This window comes from Myotis daubentonii, chromosome 21 (assembly GCF_963259705.1).
Source record: "Myotis daubentonii chromosome 21, mMyoDau2.1, whole genome shotgun sequence".
Taxonomy (NCBI): domain Eukaryota; kingdom Metazoa; phylum Chordata; class Mammalia; order Chiroptera; family Vespertilionidae; genus Myotis; species Myotis daubentonii.
This window is the reverse complement of record NC_081860.1, coordinates 14,368,930-14,386,173: the sequence shown is the minus strand read 5'-3', so window position 1 is coordinate 14,386,173 and position 17,244 is coordinate 14,368,930. Positions and strand designations below refer to the sequence as shown.

Genomic DNA, 17,244 nt, shown 5'->3' with positions numbered 1-17,244 from the left:
AGAATCATTGATTGGCTGCCTCCTACATGCCTCGAGCCCACAACCCAGGCATGTGCATGTGCCCTTGACAGGAATCGAACCCAGGACCCTTCAGTCTGTAGACCGATGCTCTCTATCCACTGAGCCAAACCAGCTAGGGCTTGGGAAATAGACCTGAAAATGTATGTGGAATAATAGCTTGTCCCCCTCTCCAAGGGCCATTTCATTTCTAAGTTGTTCTCTAAACCACCAAGTCCAGGCACATGGCACTGGGCCCCACCCCCTCCTCTTCCAGTCTTGCGCCCTCATCCCTGATCACCAAAAGGCTTCTCGCTGGCCTCCATCTCAAAAACATCCAAACCAGTGCACTCATGGTTCATGCCGGAGGTTTTTTGTTGATGTTTTTGTTTGTTTGTTTGTTTGTTTGTTTAAGAACCCGTAGTGTTGAAGCTCCACATTTTGGAAGGTCATTCCCCGCTGCGTCTGCCAGGCCTGGTGGCGAGCGCCGGGCAGCCTGAGCCGGTCTTTCCGTGGAAGGCAGAGCACCCAGCGGTCCCGCAGATCATTCCGCGGCGCTTGTGGAAAAGGCAAGTGTGAGCGGCAGTTCCAGTTTAAAGGGCAGAGGGCGCACAGCTGCCATGTATGGCCCATGAAGACACTGGCGGGGAGAGAGAAAGCAGGCCCATCCCTCTGGCAAACAGGACAGAAAAGAGGAAGAGGAAAATCAACAAAGGAAATGAAATCAGGGAGGAGCAGGCACGGTGCATTCCATACAGCACGTGCTCTTCCCATAGTGGTCTCGCCCAGGGTCACCCCCGACCCCCTCCCCCCACCCCCCCCTCCCCCCACCCCCCCACCAGGGCTTCGGTTCTGGCAACTGAAGAATCTGAGAAAGGGCTGAGCTGGGAAAGGCTGGAGTTTTCATCCAAGGCAGTGGTGCAGACAATTAACAGACCCATACACAAACCCTGCAGGAAGCCAGAAAAGGGCTTTTTTTTTTAAGTACAAAACACCTTTCCGGGGAGAAGACAGTCCCAGGGCCCCAAAGGCACTGCCAGTCGGCTTTAGCAGGAGCATCCCCCCAGGGAACAGTGAAACAGGAACCCCGATCAACCTGAGAAGCCAACCCAAGTCCCTGCTTCCAGAAGCCACCCGAACCCCTGACCCACAGCTGTGGTACCCCCCGAGTCAGCAGGTTTCTAGTCCAGCCTGGACAGTGTGCTTTTTCCACCAACCAAACCACCATGCATTCAAATGACCACAGTGATATTTGGCAATTAGATGTCTAAGACCGACAATGTAAGAACTATGACAGGGCACAGAGACACACACAGGATGTTACTAACCAAAGGCTGCCTAGTGCATTCTTTTTCCTTCAGACAAGAAGAAATTACTTTAGAGGTACACACATACATATATTTTTTCCCTGATATTCAAAATCCTTTATGAACTAGCCATGCCCAGTTCTGCTGAACCCTTTAAACAAAAGAAGAAAAGGAAAAGGAGCCACAAACATGTATATACTTCTGCTATGGGCTGACCAGCTCCAAGGACTCTCACTCTGAACACAGCCATTCCCAACATGAGGCCAGAACCTGACCAAACCCAAAAGTCCACAGGGTTAGACACCTCGCACGGCACAGATCCAGGAGAGCAGAACATCAGAACGCCTCACTGCACAGATAGATATTCTTCTTGAGGTTCTTCATAACTTCTGATCTCTTTTACTTTTGTCAACAGTTGCTTTCAGGTTAATATTTTTTAAGTCAACACGTTTCTACCCTGTGCCCCTCGGCAAGGCAGAAGCCCCTTGAGGAGGCATAAAGGGCAACATTTTGAAGTGGTGTCCAGAGGAAGGGAGAGGCGAGTCTCCTGTGGTGACGTTCTGAGCAGACGTTCGACGCACACAAATGTGCCAGTTTCATAAATAATGTTTGTTTTGGTTTCAACACCTCGGACAAGACGGCTTCCAGATCCTTCCCGCCCAGGTGCAGCTGACCAACTTTCCACAGGATGCCAGCACGCTGGGAAACCGGTTTTACCTAAAAGAAGAGGAAGAGTGAGTCAGTGCCTTCCTGCAGAGCCCCAGACCCATTCTGGCTCCTCTCTAAACAGTCTCCATCCTGTAGTCACACTCCCCAACCACAGGACCTTTGAACGTGCTGCTGTCTGGATGGCGAACTCCATTCCTCCAAGTAAGCCCTCCCCTTCCCTCAGATCCCAGCTTGGGATCCTTTCTTAGTTCCCCACACGGACCCGCTAGGCCACCACCTCTTTTCTCTTTGGATCCCTCCTTCCTAGTACTTCTATAGCTGTTTATGCCAGAGCTCAGCAAAAGATAGAAATGCTTCTCTCTCTCTCTCTCTCTCTCTCTCTCTCTCTCTCTCTCTCTCTCCAAATAAAAGATTCTTAGGCAGCACTATAAACTGCACGTGTATGTAGGCAAGAACTGAATAAGTCAGACTCACTTAGTAATAAATTTCATTGCCACACAGACATCCTGTTCGCATAGGCTCGCTCCTTACAGACATGAAGCTTAATTAGTTTTTTAAGATGTGTGATACCATAGCTGAGAACTGCCCCCAAGTGCCAATATTGCTTTTCAAACAAAATCGCCCCGTGAGATGCCCACTTTTGACACACGCGCTCAGCATTCTGCAAGGAGCAGGGCTGGCAGAGCTTTATTCCAGCTGGTTTGGGGATGCCCCTGATGCTATTGCAGGCCCAGGTCGGATGCCCAGCATCTGCGGGGAGCCTGCAGGTCACCGTGTACCCTCCGACTCCTCCAGGCCCCAGGAGCCCACGATATCCATCGCCTCTGCAGTCCACATACTAATGCTCTGAAGAGTTTCGCTCCCATCCTCAGAAAATGAGGTGGGCACAAGGGCCTTCGAGCCCAACCTCTCAAGCAGTCCCTGCCCTGAGTGAGCTTTGCAACTGAACCCCGGGCCTCAGTCAAGAAATAAGCAAGTCAAGTCTGTTTTCTCCTACTCCCAGCCTAGTCTCCAGGGTCCCCTTGCTGCCAACAGCCACCAAATGCCCTTTGTTCCAAAGACAAGATGCCAGGCATGGCCTCCAGTGAGGCAACGGAAATCTTATCAGTTTCTAATTAAACTCCCACAGGCAGCTCTATCCACAAGAGGTGGGAGGCAGGCAATTTTAGAACACATACCTGCACCCCACAGGCACATTTTTTCCAAACCTAAGGAGCAAAGGAGCAGGGGCCTCCCTCCTGGGGGAAGGCAGGGCTGGCAGGAGCAGCGTGTTCTCCAGGCACCATACCTTTGGGCAGCATTTGTCACACTGCCGATGCCACCTACCAGACAAGCGGAAGAACAGCATGTGCCTTGCCTTAGGGGACGCCCAGAGGGTGTCAAAAAAGTCTCCTGTAATAAAGCAGGGATGCAGACAGACCCAAAACATCAGCCACAACTGCATGCGAGGCCAACCAAGCTCAAAACACATGCAACCAGGATTCGGTCATCTTTTGAAATACGGAGCCATTTCAAAACCTCCGGGTTCTCTCTGTACTCTGCATTGCCACCGCTTCCCCTTTTTAAATGGCCTTTTTTAAAAATATATTTTTATTGATTTTAGAAAGGAAGGGAGGAGAGAGAGATAGAAACCTCACTGATGAGAGAGAATCATGGATCGGCTGTCTCCTGCACGCCCCCTACTGGGGATCAAGCCTGCAACCTGGGCATGTGCCCTGACCGGGAATCAAACCGTGACCTCCTGGTTCATAGGTGAATGCTCAACCACTGAGCCACACCAACTGGGCCTAATTAGCCTTTTTAAGTACAGAGTTGGAATCTCATTTCTACAAGTTCCCCCACCACCACCAGCACTTCCGGCCCTGTACTTTGGAGGTCTTATCTGATGGATTATAACATCCAGGGATGGGAGCCTAACAAGAAGGCTGCTGCAGGCTCGCCTGCCTGCCTTTCCTCCATTTCCTGCCTGAGGAGCTAAGTCGCAAGATAGTATCAGGACTACACATGTATAACAGTAAGAGCCAGGTACTGCCTGACTGCCCTGGCACCAAAAACAGGACTTTCCTCTTCGCACTCACTCATGAAATCACCCAGGGTTACAATCCAGCCACATCCGTTTTAAATGTACTATTTCCCAGAGAAAAAGACAGAGCTGTGAACAGATGATCACGTGTAGACAAGGAAGTTCTCAAAATCACTAAACTGAACATAAAATTGCCCCTGAAATTCGTGTTCTTTTCAAACATATTGACCTGAAAAGTTGTTCGTGATGTGCCTGCTGTTCAGGTGAAAGATGTTCCAAAACAGCATGTATGACATGGTCCTATTTCTGTACAAAAGGAAATTCCACGTGTGTACTCACACACACTCTAGTGGTTGTTGCGAAGCAGTGAGATTACAGCTCATTTTATTTCCCCTTTTTCTTATCTGGAATAAGGATACACCTCTGATAAGGAAGGCCTCTAAGCAGTCTCTCTAAATGATCAGTTGTCTTTGAGCCTGAGCACTAGAGCGGTCTCGTGTCTAAGTGATTCACTTCAAGTTCACTGACATCTTGATGTTACTTCAACCATGAACAGCACAAACTTCTAATGCGAACTACTCGAAGTCCAGGTCTTCCCAACACACAGGGAGGCAGGCCAGTGCCCAGCCGTGATAAGGAAAGCCTGTGGGAGGCAGCTGAAGTAGATAAAGTTACAGAATAAACATTCCAGGAAAGACAGGCTGAAAATGAACGACTAAATATTCAATAGAAGTTAGGGGGAAAGAACAGAACACACCCAAAGAAAGCTTAAGGAAGAGAAGCAGAAAGCAATTGAAAATGGCAATATAATAGAGAGGATCAAACAAGCTGAAGTTTGTTCTTTGTATGGACGAATAAAATTAAACTTCCAGCAAGCTGGATCAAGAAAAAGGAGAAAAGGCAACTGTAATCAATGTTAAGGATAAAAAGGGACCATGACCACACATGTTACAAAGATTAAAAAGATGAGAATAAGAAAATGTTGTGTGCCCGGCCGGTGTGGCTCAGTAGTTGAGCTTCAACCCACACACCAAGAGATCCCTGGCTCCATTCCCAGTCAGGGCACATGCCAGGGTTGTGGGCTCAATTCCTAGTAAGGGATGTGCAGGAGACAGCATATGGATGTTTCTCTCTCTCTCTCCCTCCCTCTCCTTCCTCTCACTCTCTAAAAACCAATAAAAAAACCTATTTTTTAAAAAAAAATGTTGTGAACAACATTTGAAAACTTACATGAAAGAACAAAATACAACCCATCAGAACTGACCCAAGAAAAAATACAGACTAGATAGTCCTATAATTGTTCAAAGAACTGAACATCAATAATTTTTTTTAAAATCTTTGCACAAAGAATGTATCAGGCTATTCCCGGCAAAGGTAACCAAATAGAGTGGCAGTTTTTATTTATTTCAGAGAGAGGAGAAGGAGAGAAACATCAATGATGGAGAGAATCACTGATCAGCTGTCTCCTACATGTGTCCTACAGGGGATTGAGCCCACAACCTGAGCGTGTGCCCTGACTGGAATCTAACCATGACCTCCTGGTTCATGGATCAATGCTCAACCACTGAGCCACACCGGCCAGGCCAGACTACCAGCCTTTAGACGACAACACTACTTGTATCAATGTACTCAAGAAAGGCCCCCTTTTCTACCTTACACTCAAGAAAGAGCCTGCATATAGAATTTCTGAACAGACTGATTACTGTATTTCTTTGTTGAGGAATTTTTTCTTACTTAGTGAGATCTGAAACTACCACAAAAATGGCTCAGTGTATCACAGAGCCCACAAAGTGATTCTGGTCACCAAATATGGATGAAATTATTTTATTCAGTGGCTCAGAATCAAAACAGCACGTTGGTCCACTTAAACCATCAAGTGCTCTTACTGTACCATAACCACTGGCCTGTGGGTGCAGCAGACCCTTTTCATTGTGACTAATGAGGAGGACACAGTTTTCTTCACATTATGTGTTATTTCTGTGCATTGAATGTGAGGCAGATAAAATGGCTTAGCAATAAAATCAGTACCATCACTAACTTTCTTATGTGTATATTATTTTGTAGTATGACTATTACTTATTCTTCTCAAAGGGTGCTGCTCTTCACCAAAACTGTAAATTCTAACTAATGATTTGTTCCCCTTCCTCTGCTATCTATAACCAATCTGTGTTTTGCTTGTGTCTCCTCGGTGGGATTCATTGACAAACTATTTCCAATATAAGTAAAGTATGTAAATATGGTAACAGTCATTTTTTTAGGCATAGAGTACAAGAAAATAGTATTTGTAAAGCAGATATGTCTCAAAATATAAAATACCTGAGAATACTGAATAAAAATTTATAATACATTTATGGATAAATTTTTGAAATTACTGAAAGACATTTTTGAAAATATCTAAAAAAAGATGGAAAGTCATTTCATGTTCATGAACTGGAAAAGTCAATATAAAAGGGCTGATTTTCCTTAAACTGATCAATAGAGTCCATACAGCTCTAATCAAAATCCCAAACGTTGTTTTGCTGAATCAGAAGAGCCAAGGCTAAGTAGCGCCAAGGTGAGGTCAGGGGGGTGTGGGAGACTTCCCTGCCAGGTGGGAAAGCTGTGTGTGATGGTCAATTTCATGTGTTGACTGGTCACACGGTGCCCAGATATCTGCTCACAGGTTATTCCGGGCAAGCCTCGGAGGGTGTTCTGGATGAGAGGAACAATTACATCCACAGCCTGAGTAAGGCAGATTGCCCTCCCCGCTGTGGGGAGGCCTCACCTAATCCGTTGGAGGCCCGAATAGAGCAAAAGGCTGAATAAGGAGACTTTGCTCTCTCTACTTGACGGTTTTTGAGGTGGGAGATTGGTCTTCTCCTGCCTTGGGACAGGAACTTACACCGTGGGCTCTCCTGGTTCTTGGGCCTCCATAATAAATCTCTTTATATATAGATATAAGATTATTGTTTCTTGTTCCTCTGGAAAGCCCTGGGGGCGAGGGGGAAAGCTCAGGATTGGGTTCAGTCTGGATTTGTGTCTCACCTTTGCCATTGATAACTGAGACCTAGAGCAAGCAACATCCCCTCTCTAGACCCCTGAGCCGTCATCTCTAAACTACATTCACCCAGCTCCCACTCTGAGAATCCTCCATAGCTGAAGTCTATCTCCAAAGGATCCGAAACCCACACTGTACTCCTGAAGTCGCCACGTCCCTCCGACCTTCCTGCAGGCTGCCTTGAGGAAGTGCACCGGGCTCGGGAGCTCATCGGTGAAGTCCCCCCAAGGAGTAGCCCCCATGCCCACCCCATGCTCTCGGGAATCCATTTAAGAGGCTGAGAAACTTCCATTTGTGTTCACGGTGACTGCAGATGGGGCTGCTCAAACCAAGTCCCTCGCAGCAAGCACATGGCCAACTTCTTGTCTGAAATGCCGTCCTCCCTCTCCTTCTGTAGAGCTGACGTTTCAGTGTTCACGTTTGGGGAAAGTGAGGAATAATAACCCTTTATCTGTAAGTATTCCCTGCTGGCTTTCTGGGTGCTGTGTAGGGATCAGAGCAGCTCCCCCCATAAGCAGCACATCCCACGGTCGAACGCTTGAACAGAGAACAAGGACCCACGCCTGGCCTTGCGGGTGTTCAAAGGTGAACCCTCTCACCGCCCAAGCCCGGGAGCCCAGGGCAGCTGCTGTCCCCACCCGCACCTGTATTTGATGTCAAATACTGTAGAGTCTTCATCCTCATCATCCTCTTCATTCAGCGGGGCCATTTCCACGCGCTCAGCCGGGGTGGTGATGATGTCATACTTGCGGGTCTTCTTCAACCTCTTTCCGGACCTGGAAGAGAGGCACAATCCTGAGGACCCCACCATCCCCCGTGGCAAACCACGCACTGTCCCCAGCCTGGGTTCCAGGGCCTGGGGAATACACGGGCTCCTGCGCTTTCAGCCATGGGACCTCGGACACGTTCCTGACCTCAGTAACCTTTGTGGTTCTCACCCACAAAACAGAGATGATTAAAGCTGCCCTGAGCACTGGAAAACCCAGGAACCAAGAGAAATAATAGAAAATCCATGATGCACAAAAGACCAAAATGTTCAGAGGGCAGGATCCAGCTCTGCACTTGCATGGGCATGATGCACCCTGTCCCCTCCCCCCTCGTCCCCTGCCCGGCCCTGTGGCATTGGACGGTCACTGCTCCAAGCACAGGGGGCCCAAGCTGGCATTAAGAGCACTGCCCTGGGGGCCATCAGGTGGGATCTGGGTCAGAGCCTGGCCACTTCCTACCTGTGTGGGCATGGGCAAGTGAGTTCATCTCCCTAAGCCTCATAAATAAAATGTGATAAGAATAATTGTCCCTCACAGGCGAGGAGGGATGAAGTGAGATGATACATGTAACAGGCCTACACACAGGAGCCTCTTAGCAAAACGACTGTTAGTAAATATAACCAGCAAATACAAGTGCTGCCGCCTCTCCTGGCGGCCAGGACTTGTAAAAATGAGTCAGTACTGTCTCCATCAGGAGGATTTACGAGGCTGCTGGGTTACAGCACTAAGCTTTTACCTCTGAAATCACAGAGGACCACTGCGGGCCAGAGGGGAAGTGCGGAGACAAGCCCCGCGTTCTCCAGCGTCAGGCTCTCTGCGTGAGGGAGGCAGCGTTTATCGGGGAATGGCTGAGCGCCCACGATGCCACTGGGAACACTGCTGCTGTTATCAGTGCTGATGGCCTTTGCATTTATTTCTCAGTCACTATCTGGACTCTCCCAATGCCTTGCCTTCTCTGTGCCCCTCCCTTTGCAAGTAGAGTCAATATGGCCCCCTTGCCACAATTCTTCTTCCCTAGAACAAGGTCTCAACAAAGTGATGGCGACTGGCGGTTTTCAGTAAGTGTCCTCGCTGCCTTCACGGGAGCAGGCCGGACCAGCGACGTTCTAGAAGAGACCAAGGGTCCCTCCACTGGAGCCAAAGCACACATTTCTAACAACTCAGGGGAGAGGTTCAACATTCTTTTACTCTGAAATGCAATCCTAAAGCCAGGGGGGTTGTTTACTCAAAGGCCCATTCAACAGCTGGTCAGCGGCAGGTTCCCAGGGAGGCTGGCAGGCACCCCACACAGACAGAGGCGGAGGGAGCGCTGACCAACTGGAGAGAGGCCTTCTTTCCTCGTTCACCCCCCCCCCCCCCACCCAGGGAGAAACAAAACTAAACAAGCCCATCAGGGCTGTGACTGAAAGTTCAACTTGGGGGTATGGTGGTCAGATCCACAGACGGCACGTCTAGGGATTGGGGTTCAGATCTTGGCTCTGCAATTCCTTTGTCTCGGTTCCTCTGAGCAAGTCACTCACCCCGACCTCTATCCAACAGGGCTCCGGCCACGGCTCCCTGAACACAGGTGTCTGCGACCTTCCAGGTGCCCCCCGCAGTGTCACCAGCGTCACCACCCCTCCCCCCTGTCCTGCTGGGGCCCCTCTGCTCCAACACCAGCACCCGGTCAAGCAAAATGACCCCCACAAACCCCAGAGCCCCAGAAGCACAGAAACCAGTGAAGCGGGCCTGGCGTGGCATAAACATTAGAACAAACACGGTGACGTGGGCCATCTGGCAGCCAACTCTCTGTCTCGGGGGCCAAGAGACACAAAGGGTGGTGCTCACAAGCCCAGCCGCCGCACCTGGCTGTCACGTGGGGCAGAGCCCCAGCGTTTCCAGATATTTCCACTCGTCAGGAAAAGCAGGAGACTCCCAATGTCTAAGTGTTCTCAGCTGCCTGGTTAAAATCACCGTGCAGATCAGAACAGAACCATAAACACTTATCTGTGGGCCATCAGCTTGCAGCCTCTGACCCCGTTCCCTGGCCACGGTGTACTGGTCACACGTGCCAAGCGTGAGTGACACTGGATAATTCAGCTAAAACCAGGAGGCCGGAGAGATGGGGTGGTTCACAAGGTCAGCCAAGGTCCCTGCCGCTAATAATACAACCTCAGTGCTTCCCTCCCCTCGTGGGCACTGTCTGTCCCCTCGGGATTAATAAAGTGCTACCTCGTTGATTGACCCCAGCACCTGCGTCTAGCACACAACACACAGTGTGTCCAGTGGGATCACGCAACACGGGCCAGGCAGCCACACAAAGCTCAGTTACAAGGCACTGTAGGGCTTTCCTCCATTACACGGCCGCCTCTATCTGCTCCCCACGCTGGTTTCTCTTTCCCTCTCTCAGTGCCTGAAGCCGGACCACCTCTGGTTCTTCTAAGGTGAAATGGTCACCCCGGGTTTGACCTGTCTGAGGAGCCCCATGAGATGTGACAACAGCAATGCCCCGAGACCTGTTCCTCCAGCTCTCAAGTGTGTTTACCAAGGGCTGGCCCACTTGGTTCTATGTGCGGTGCCAGCGGAGGAAAGCCAGGCTTGGAGCCAGGAAGGCAGCCTCTAGGGGCAGCGGCAAGATGACCAGGAGACTCTTGGGTGGACCCCGGGGCCCCAACACAGCCTGGAAACTGTGGTGTCACCGTGCTGCGGGGCACACGGCATAAGGGATCCGTTCGGCATCTACTTGTCCCTGGCACAGGTCAGTTCTTGCCACCACTACCCCCACTTCAGGGATGGTTACTTCTCGAAAGGAGCTCCCAAACTGTCCACCTCAAGCCCAGATGTCCAGCTGCCTAGCTCGCTTTTCCCCCAATTCAAATCTTAGTCAAATCATCAAAAATGAGCTCCTTAAAAAAGAAATGGTCTCCTGATGTCAAACAAACTCCACAGTCCTTCTCAAAGTCACAGAAAGGGACTGAGTCTTCCAACCATGGCTCTGCCCAACGCTCCAATTTATTAAAATAATACCAATATGCTAATGCGCAATAACGAAAAAACACTTCAGAATGGCAACTTTCCCCAAATCCTAACAGTATTAAGCTTTTATATTTTCTCTTGACCTTTCTTATTTTGTTTTAACTTATCTTCACTGTTGAAAGTATTACAGCTGTCCCTTTTTCTTCCCCCATTGACTCTCTCCACCCCCCACCTGCTCCACCCCAGGCCTTCACCGCACTACTGTCTGTGCCCAGGGGCTATGCATATATGCATATATTAACTCTTATTCTTATTACAAATGTCAGTACACAGACAACTTGGGGAAAGTTTGGGGATTCCAGGCTAAGTAAGAAAGTTTTCGTTCCTTTCCAAAGACCTGGCTGAGTGAAACGACTAGGTTTCCGCGCTTCCAACATCTGCAGGACACGGTGGCGTGCATCTTTGCCGCCGACGCCTGCGCGACAGCTGGGCAATGTCAGATCAGCGAGAATTTGTGTTCCTCTCCATTCGCCAGGAAGCACCAAAACAAACCGTCCTTTCGGATCAGAGATTTTACAGAGCTTTTGAAATAAGAGGTGGCTGGGCATGGAGCCAACAGAGATCTGGGAGAAACGTGGCGGGAGCAGGAGAGCTGGGAGGCTCGCCAAGGCGGGGAAAGGTTTCCCAGGAGGAAAGGAAAGTTGTGGTTTCAGGTGGTGGTTTCTGACTTGTCTCCACTGTCTTTGTAAGACACCGGAAAGTCGAGTTCCATCCCCGCAGATCTCAAAGGGTAAAGTCAGACCTAAGACGCCAAAGGTACTGAGAACAGCGGCCACTGGCGTAAGTGCTGTTCCTGAATCCATGCTGCCCCAGCAGATGCTCTGACATAAAAAAAAAAACAGAGGGATCAGCCCTGGCCAGTGTTGCTCAGTAGTTAGAACGCTGGCCCATGCACTGAAGGGTCTTGGGTTCGATTCCTGGTCAATGGCACGTACCTGGGTTGCAGGTTTGATCCCTGGCCCGAGTAGGGGATCGTACAGGAGGCAATCAATTGATGTGTCTCTCTCACATCAATGTTTCTCTCTCTCTCCTCTGTCTCTCTTCCCCTCCTCCCCCTCCCTCTCTCCTTTCCACTCGCTCTCTGAAAATCATTGGAAAAAAACATCTTCAGGTGAGGATTAACAACAACAACAACAAAATGGGGGATGGAAGTTTTCCACTTACTAGACACAGCCTCTTAGTTGCTTCCCTTCCAGCTCTCAGAAGCATGTCAAGGAACAACATGAGGGGTGGGGGGAATGGCTTCACTGTGAACTGGGCAGAACTGCACGTACAAAACACACACACACACACACACACACGTACACACACACACACACACACGTACTCTGGCCAGAGGGCACTCTGCCTTCAAACTGCTGTCCCTCCTTCCAATTTTGTCTCATCTTAAAGTAATTTTCCTTAATGATTAAAATACATTAAGAAGGTATAAATGATTCCGCAGATGGAGTAATAAGTATGGGGAGAGATGAGACGGCTATTGAACCTCAACAGAAAACGCAAAACAAAGCAACGAGATACCAAATCACACTCATTTTGTTGGAAAACCTTAGCAAGTTTGATAATACTAATGTGTTGAACATGATGGGAGAACCTGAGGCCCCACCCACAGGCATTGCAGATGGGAGGGTAAAATAGTATAGACTCAAGCGTATCAAGTATGTGTACCCCCCGACCTGGAAATCCCACTCATAGGTGTACACCCCGATGCTCTTATACAGGTCCTCAGGGGGACACGTCCAAGGATGCAGCAGGGAGCTGAGTGTACAGACAGGGGGAGAAATAACGAATAGATGTCCACTTTAAGGAAATTCAGACAATGTAGAAATGTATCATGAATGATAAAGATGTCATAAACAGTCTATACATTCACGTGTAGAATACATACACGTACATAGATTTTTGGGGCACATTCACATAAATAATTTATTTTTTTAAATGAGCTCATACTAAACATGTGGTTTATAACCTGTTCCATTTAACAATATATAGTATTATAGTAACACCATCATTTTTAACAGCCATATAGTATTCCAGTGTAAGGATTACTGTAATTCCTTTAACCAATGCCCAACTGTTGCAAACTTAGATCTATTTAAACCTTTTGCCATCAAACACAACTGCTCTGAATTCCATTGCCCGTGCATCCTTGCGTCCTCTCCTAATAATACATTTAGAAGCAAAGACTCTGTATCACAGTGAAAAATGTGTGTGCCTTAGGAATGGGATTGCTTGGCTAAAGATTTTTTTTCCCACTGCAATACACATTCTTTGCTTCTAATTTTAACAGTTTCCTTGGATCCACATTTTTTCTGTTGTCTGGCGAAGTGACTCCTTCAGGGAAAACAGAAAATAGGCCAGGACTGCCACTTTATAAACAAAAACACTGCACCCTTCCCCCCTTACCTACATCGTTAAGGAAAGGAAGGGCCACCATTCAAACCAATTCCTACCTCACCCGTTTCCGGCATCAGCCATGCATCTAGTTAGAGAGGACATTTTGAGAATCATCAGCAAGTGTAAACTACTTAGAAGTTCAACATTCATTTGCTAAAAATATCTTTATTAGATGGCAGCTTGTGCCTGGAACCACAGTAGGGGTTAGAGAGACAAATGATGAAGGCCCAGCCCTGCTCTCGGGAGCCCTCAGCCTCCTGTGGCAAAGAGACATGTTAGCGACACTCTTGACTCACGTGGGAAATTCAAAACTCCAGTGTGCAGCCCTAGCTGGTTTGGCGCTCGGTGGATAGAGTGTCGGCCTGTGGAGTAAAAGGTCCCAGGTTCTATTCTGCTCAAGGGCACATGCCCGGGTTGCAGGCTCAATCGCCAGTGGGGGGTGTGCAGGAGGCAGCTGATCCATGATTCTTTCTCATCATTGATGTTTCTCTCTCTCCCTCTCTCCCTCTCCCTTCCTCTCTGAAATCAATAAAAATGTATTTTAAAAAAACAAACAAACTCCAGTGTGCTCTGGGAGCACTGGTGGGCCCTGGCAGGGGTGGCTTCTCACAGGAGGCGCCGCAGGAGGGCGAACAGCAAGGAGCTGGCAATGTGGTCTTGGTGGTGAAGGGGACTCCAGACAGAGGGTCAGAGTGGGCAGAACACGCAGGCCTGAGGCCACAGGCCACCTCTGGAGAACCCGTAGAAGTCCAGAAGGGCGGAACCGCGGGCAGAACCAAGACAGGGACTCAGGAGGGGGGCAAGGCCCTGGTCGTGAAGAGCCAGCTTGCCCACGTGCTAAGCAGAGGGGCGATGGCGGGAGCAGGGACAAGGCTGGTGGCAGAAGACAAGGGCTGTGGTTCAGAGACAAAGTAGGGACTCAGGGCGGGCAGAGGGCTGGCAGGTGGAGAAGTTTCCGTGGGTGGAAGGGCTGTGGGCTCAGGTGAGCTAGCCTCAGGGTGACGGGGCACAATGGCCAGGATAGGCAACTGCCTGCTAAGAAGCTGGGCAGGGGGGGCAGGTGAGAGGGATGCCCAGCCAGTGCGCAGGCCTTTGGGAACCTGTGGACTGAGCCTACAGCGGACCAAAGGGGGAAGGTCTCAGTGCAGACTATTGAGCAGTGTGATGGGGCACAGCACTCTTAGCCACAGACGTGTAGAGTGTTCTAGAATCACACAGACGACTCACTCCCTACCCTGAGATACAACTTTCTCTCTGCCAAGTAGCCCATGGGGACTGTGCAGCACCCAGGCCCTTCCCAGCTGCAAATGCCATGAGTTGCTGACTCCATCAGAAACCAGTTCCCGTCTCCATCCTGTCCACCTGGTAGCTCACCCCAAGACCGCCTTCTTGGGAAGAGGAGGCAGATCGTGTCCATCCCTGGCTTCTCTGTGAAGCCAGAACCTTCTCCCAACACTCCGCACCCAAGCCAATGAGGACCCATCCCGGCCAGGCCTGAGGGCTGCTCTCCCTCCCAAACTCCCGCTCGGGGCCCTCACATCTGGCCGCACGCTGCTTGCTTTCCTCTCCCCCTCCTGGATAATAAGGAGCAGACTGACAAAATAGTTCAAATGCCTGCTTAAAAAGTCCACCGCCTTCTGGGCTCAGCGGCCTATTTTCTGCTAAACGTTTCAAACCCCCAGGCTCAGAGTTGCTCTAGGCATCAACGTTGACTCCACCTGACCAACCAGAGAATCAGGCTAATGGAGCGTCACTGGATGCCAGGCCAGGAGGGCTATGGAGACACTGGGCTGTCTCTAAGTACGGGACTGGACACTACACCCAGCCACCCAGCACAGCAGGAGAAGGGTTGTATGGAGGCTGCATGAAGGCTAGGGCTGGGGGAGGCCAGAAAAGGAAGCCAGGGCCTCACGTGGATACCCAGGAACACTGGGAAGAAGCACGGGGCCAGGCCTTGGTGGCTGCGGGCAGTCTCTGCAGGTGTGAAGCAGGAATGGCCAGCCCCGGAGTGGATAACGCACAAGCCAGCACCGTGGAGTGTAGGGAAAGGAGCAAGAGACAGAGAGAAGGCTCGGGAGGCTGATGGCCGCAAGGTGCGCTGGCTTCAGTTTGTTAAGGGCCCCGGGATGCAATGCCCAGGTAACGGCTGCAGGGGGGTTTGTCAGCAGAGGAATGGGCAGAGGGAAGGCCGGGGTCCAGAGAGGGGCAATTCAATTCCCACATGAGGGGACTAGCACAGTGAGGAACGCGGCCAAAGCCAGGGCACAGGATGGTGGGGTGGCCGGGGTGCCATAGTTCCCCCTCTCCATTATCTTAGGTCCACTGCCATTTCATCCTACAGACTCACCAGGAAACACATCATAACTGCAAACCTATAGATAACTCCCTCTCCTGGTCTGGTTTCTGTTTCTGCCGCTGAAAATGCTCCCACCGGGAGAACAAGCCCCTGGCCTCAAACCTCCAACAGCTGATCAAACACCCCAGCACACTGTGTACACTTGGAAGGGGAGGGAATGGCCGTGAGTAATGATACACACACATACACACCCACAGGACCCGGCAGCCCGCCCAGTAACCGGACACATTCGGTTCCTTTCCTTCAAAGACAGGGTTTCCCAGGCACTGGGGGAAATATGCCCCTTGCCTCCACTGTCGCCTTCTCCATCGCCCTACTCCAGGCACCTGGACATCCTTCCCAACTTCCCAGATACGTTCTCCTTGAACTTGAGCAACCTACAAAAGCCTCTCCAGGATCCCTTATACCCATGGAGCTTAAACCAACTCGGTCAGGTAGGAGCAGAGCAGAGTTGTCCGTGTCCCCCACTAACAGGAAGTACTGAGGCCACCAGGAGTCACCAAGCATCCTTGGGGCGCAAAGCACACCCCCAACAGGCCTCCTGCAGACACCCCCATATGCCCGATACTGCTTCCTTTAGTAACACGAGGGAAAAAAAGAAAAAAGGCAGGTTGGGGCTAGGGAGTCTCAGAGGAAGGAAAGGACGGAAGACTGAAGTCAGACGGACCTGGATACAAATTCTACCTCCACCCCGGAGTTTACTTGGCTAAGCCACCGTGCCTGGCGGGAAAATTTACCCTCATCTGTGAAACGGGTATAAACATAAATCCCTTGTAAGGTTATCAAAAATCGGAGCGCTGTTGTTGGTGCTAAGCATTCACAGAGAGTTCAAGGGAATCAATATTTATTTTATATGTATATAGTTAAAAGTGGAGAAATTTCCTAAAATGTTACCAGGCAAACCTGCGAGGCATAGGGAGCGGGGTGGGAGGCGCACACCGGGCGCCTAGGGGGAGCCGAGCGGCATTCAGAGCATCTGTGCGCGCAGGTGGCGCGGACGCGATCACGGTCACGGCCGGTAGGCGGTGCAGGTGGAGCCGCGGGGGAAGGAGAGGGGCGCCGGGACCCACCTGAAGACGCGCAGCAGCAGGCAGGCGATGAGGAAGGCGGTGAAGGCGCACGCCACGATCACGGCCGCCTTCAGGGTGGGCAGGTCGCGGAGCAGGCTGGAGATGCGCGTCACCAGGGCGTCGCCGCTGCTGTTGGAGCTGCCGCCGCCGCCCGTCACCGCCGCCGCCCCCGACCCGGTCCGGGTGGTGTTCACTGGCCGGGAGCCGGGCGCCGGGGGCTGGGGCTGCGGCTCCGCGACCACCTGGGCACGGATCGCGCGGGCAGCGGGCGCGGCCAGGAGCACGAGCAGCAGCGGCAGCAGCGGCGCGGCGCGCATGGTGCCGGCGGGCGGGCAGGGCGCGCAGCTGAGCCCGGTCCCGCACCCGCGCCAGGCCTGCAACCGAGACTCCCGCTGCCGAGGCGGCTGCGCGGTGTTTGGCAGGAAACTGCGGCGCCCGGAAGAGCCCGCGCCGCCGCCGCCGCCGCCGCCGCCGCCAACACGTTGCACGGAGTCATTCGACCGGCCGCGGCCCCACGTGGGCGGGGCAGGCCACCAGCCGGGGTGCGGGCTGCGCTCCGCTCGCTCACGCGCGGCCCCGGTCACGCTGAGAACCTAGAATCCCTGG

General features: G+C 51.2%; 1 protein-coding gene across 2 annotated transcripts; it reads right to left on the bottom strand.

Annotated features, from left to right (window-relative positions):
• Positions 1-948: 948 nt before the first annotated feature.
• On the bottom strand, positions 949-17,240 carry FAM174B (family with sequence similarity 174 member B). 2 transcript variants are annotated; one of them, XM_059678317.1, is made up of 3 exons: positions 16,639-17,217; positions 7,678-7,809; positions 949-2,021 (listed from the first exon to the last, which is right to left on the bottom strand). In XM_059678317.1, the coding sequence occupies exons 1-3, from the start codon at positions 16,953-16,955 to the stop codon at positions 2,018-2,020; spliced, it is 453 nt and encodes a 150-aa protein (XP_059534300.1). In that variant the 5' UTR covers positions 16,956-17,217; the 3' UTR covers positions 949-2,017. The 2 variants fall into 2 exon arrangements, with proteins under 2 accessions (XP_059534300.1, XP_059534299.1); XM_059678316.1 differs by lacking the exon at positions 949-2,021 and adding an exon at positions 6,102-6,120 and having other exon boundaries at positions 7,633-7,809; positions 16,639-17,240.
• Positions 17,241-17,244: the final 4 nt, after the last annotated feature.

Bases quoted from the DNA above. Each gene is read 5' to 3' on its own strand.
- FAM174B (XM_059678316.1), bottom strand. From the start codon at position 16,955: ATGCGCGCCGCGCCGCTGCTGCCGCTGCTGCTCGTGCTCCTGGCCGCG. The intron at 7,810-16,638 runs GTGGGTCCCGGC...CCTCTCTTCCAG, and splicing joins CTGCTGCTGCGCGTCTTCAG to GTCCGGAAAGAGGTTGAAGA.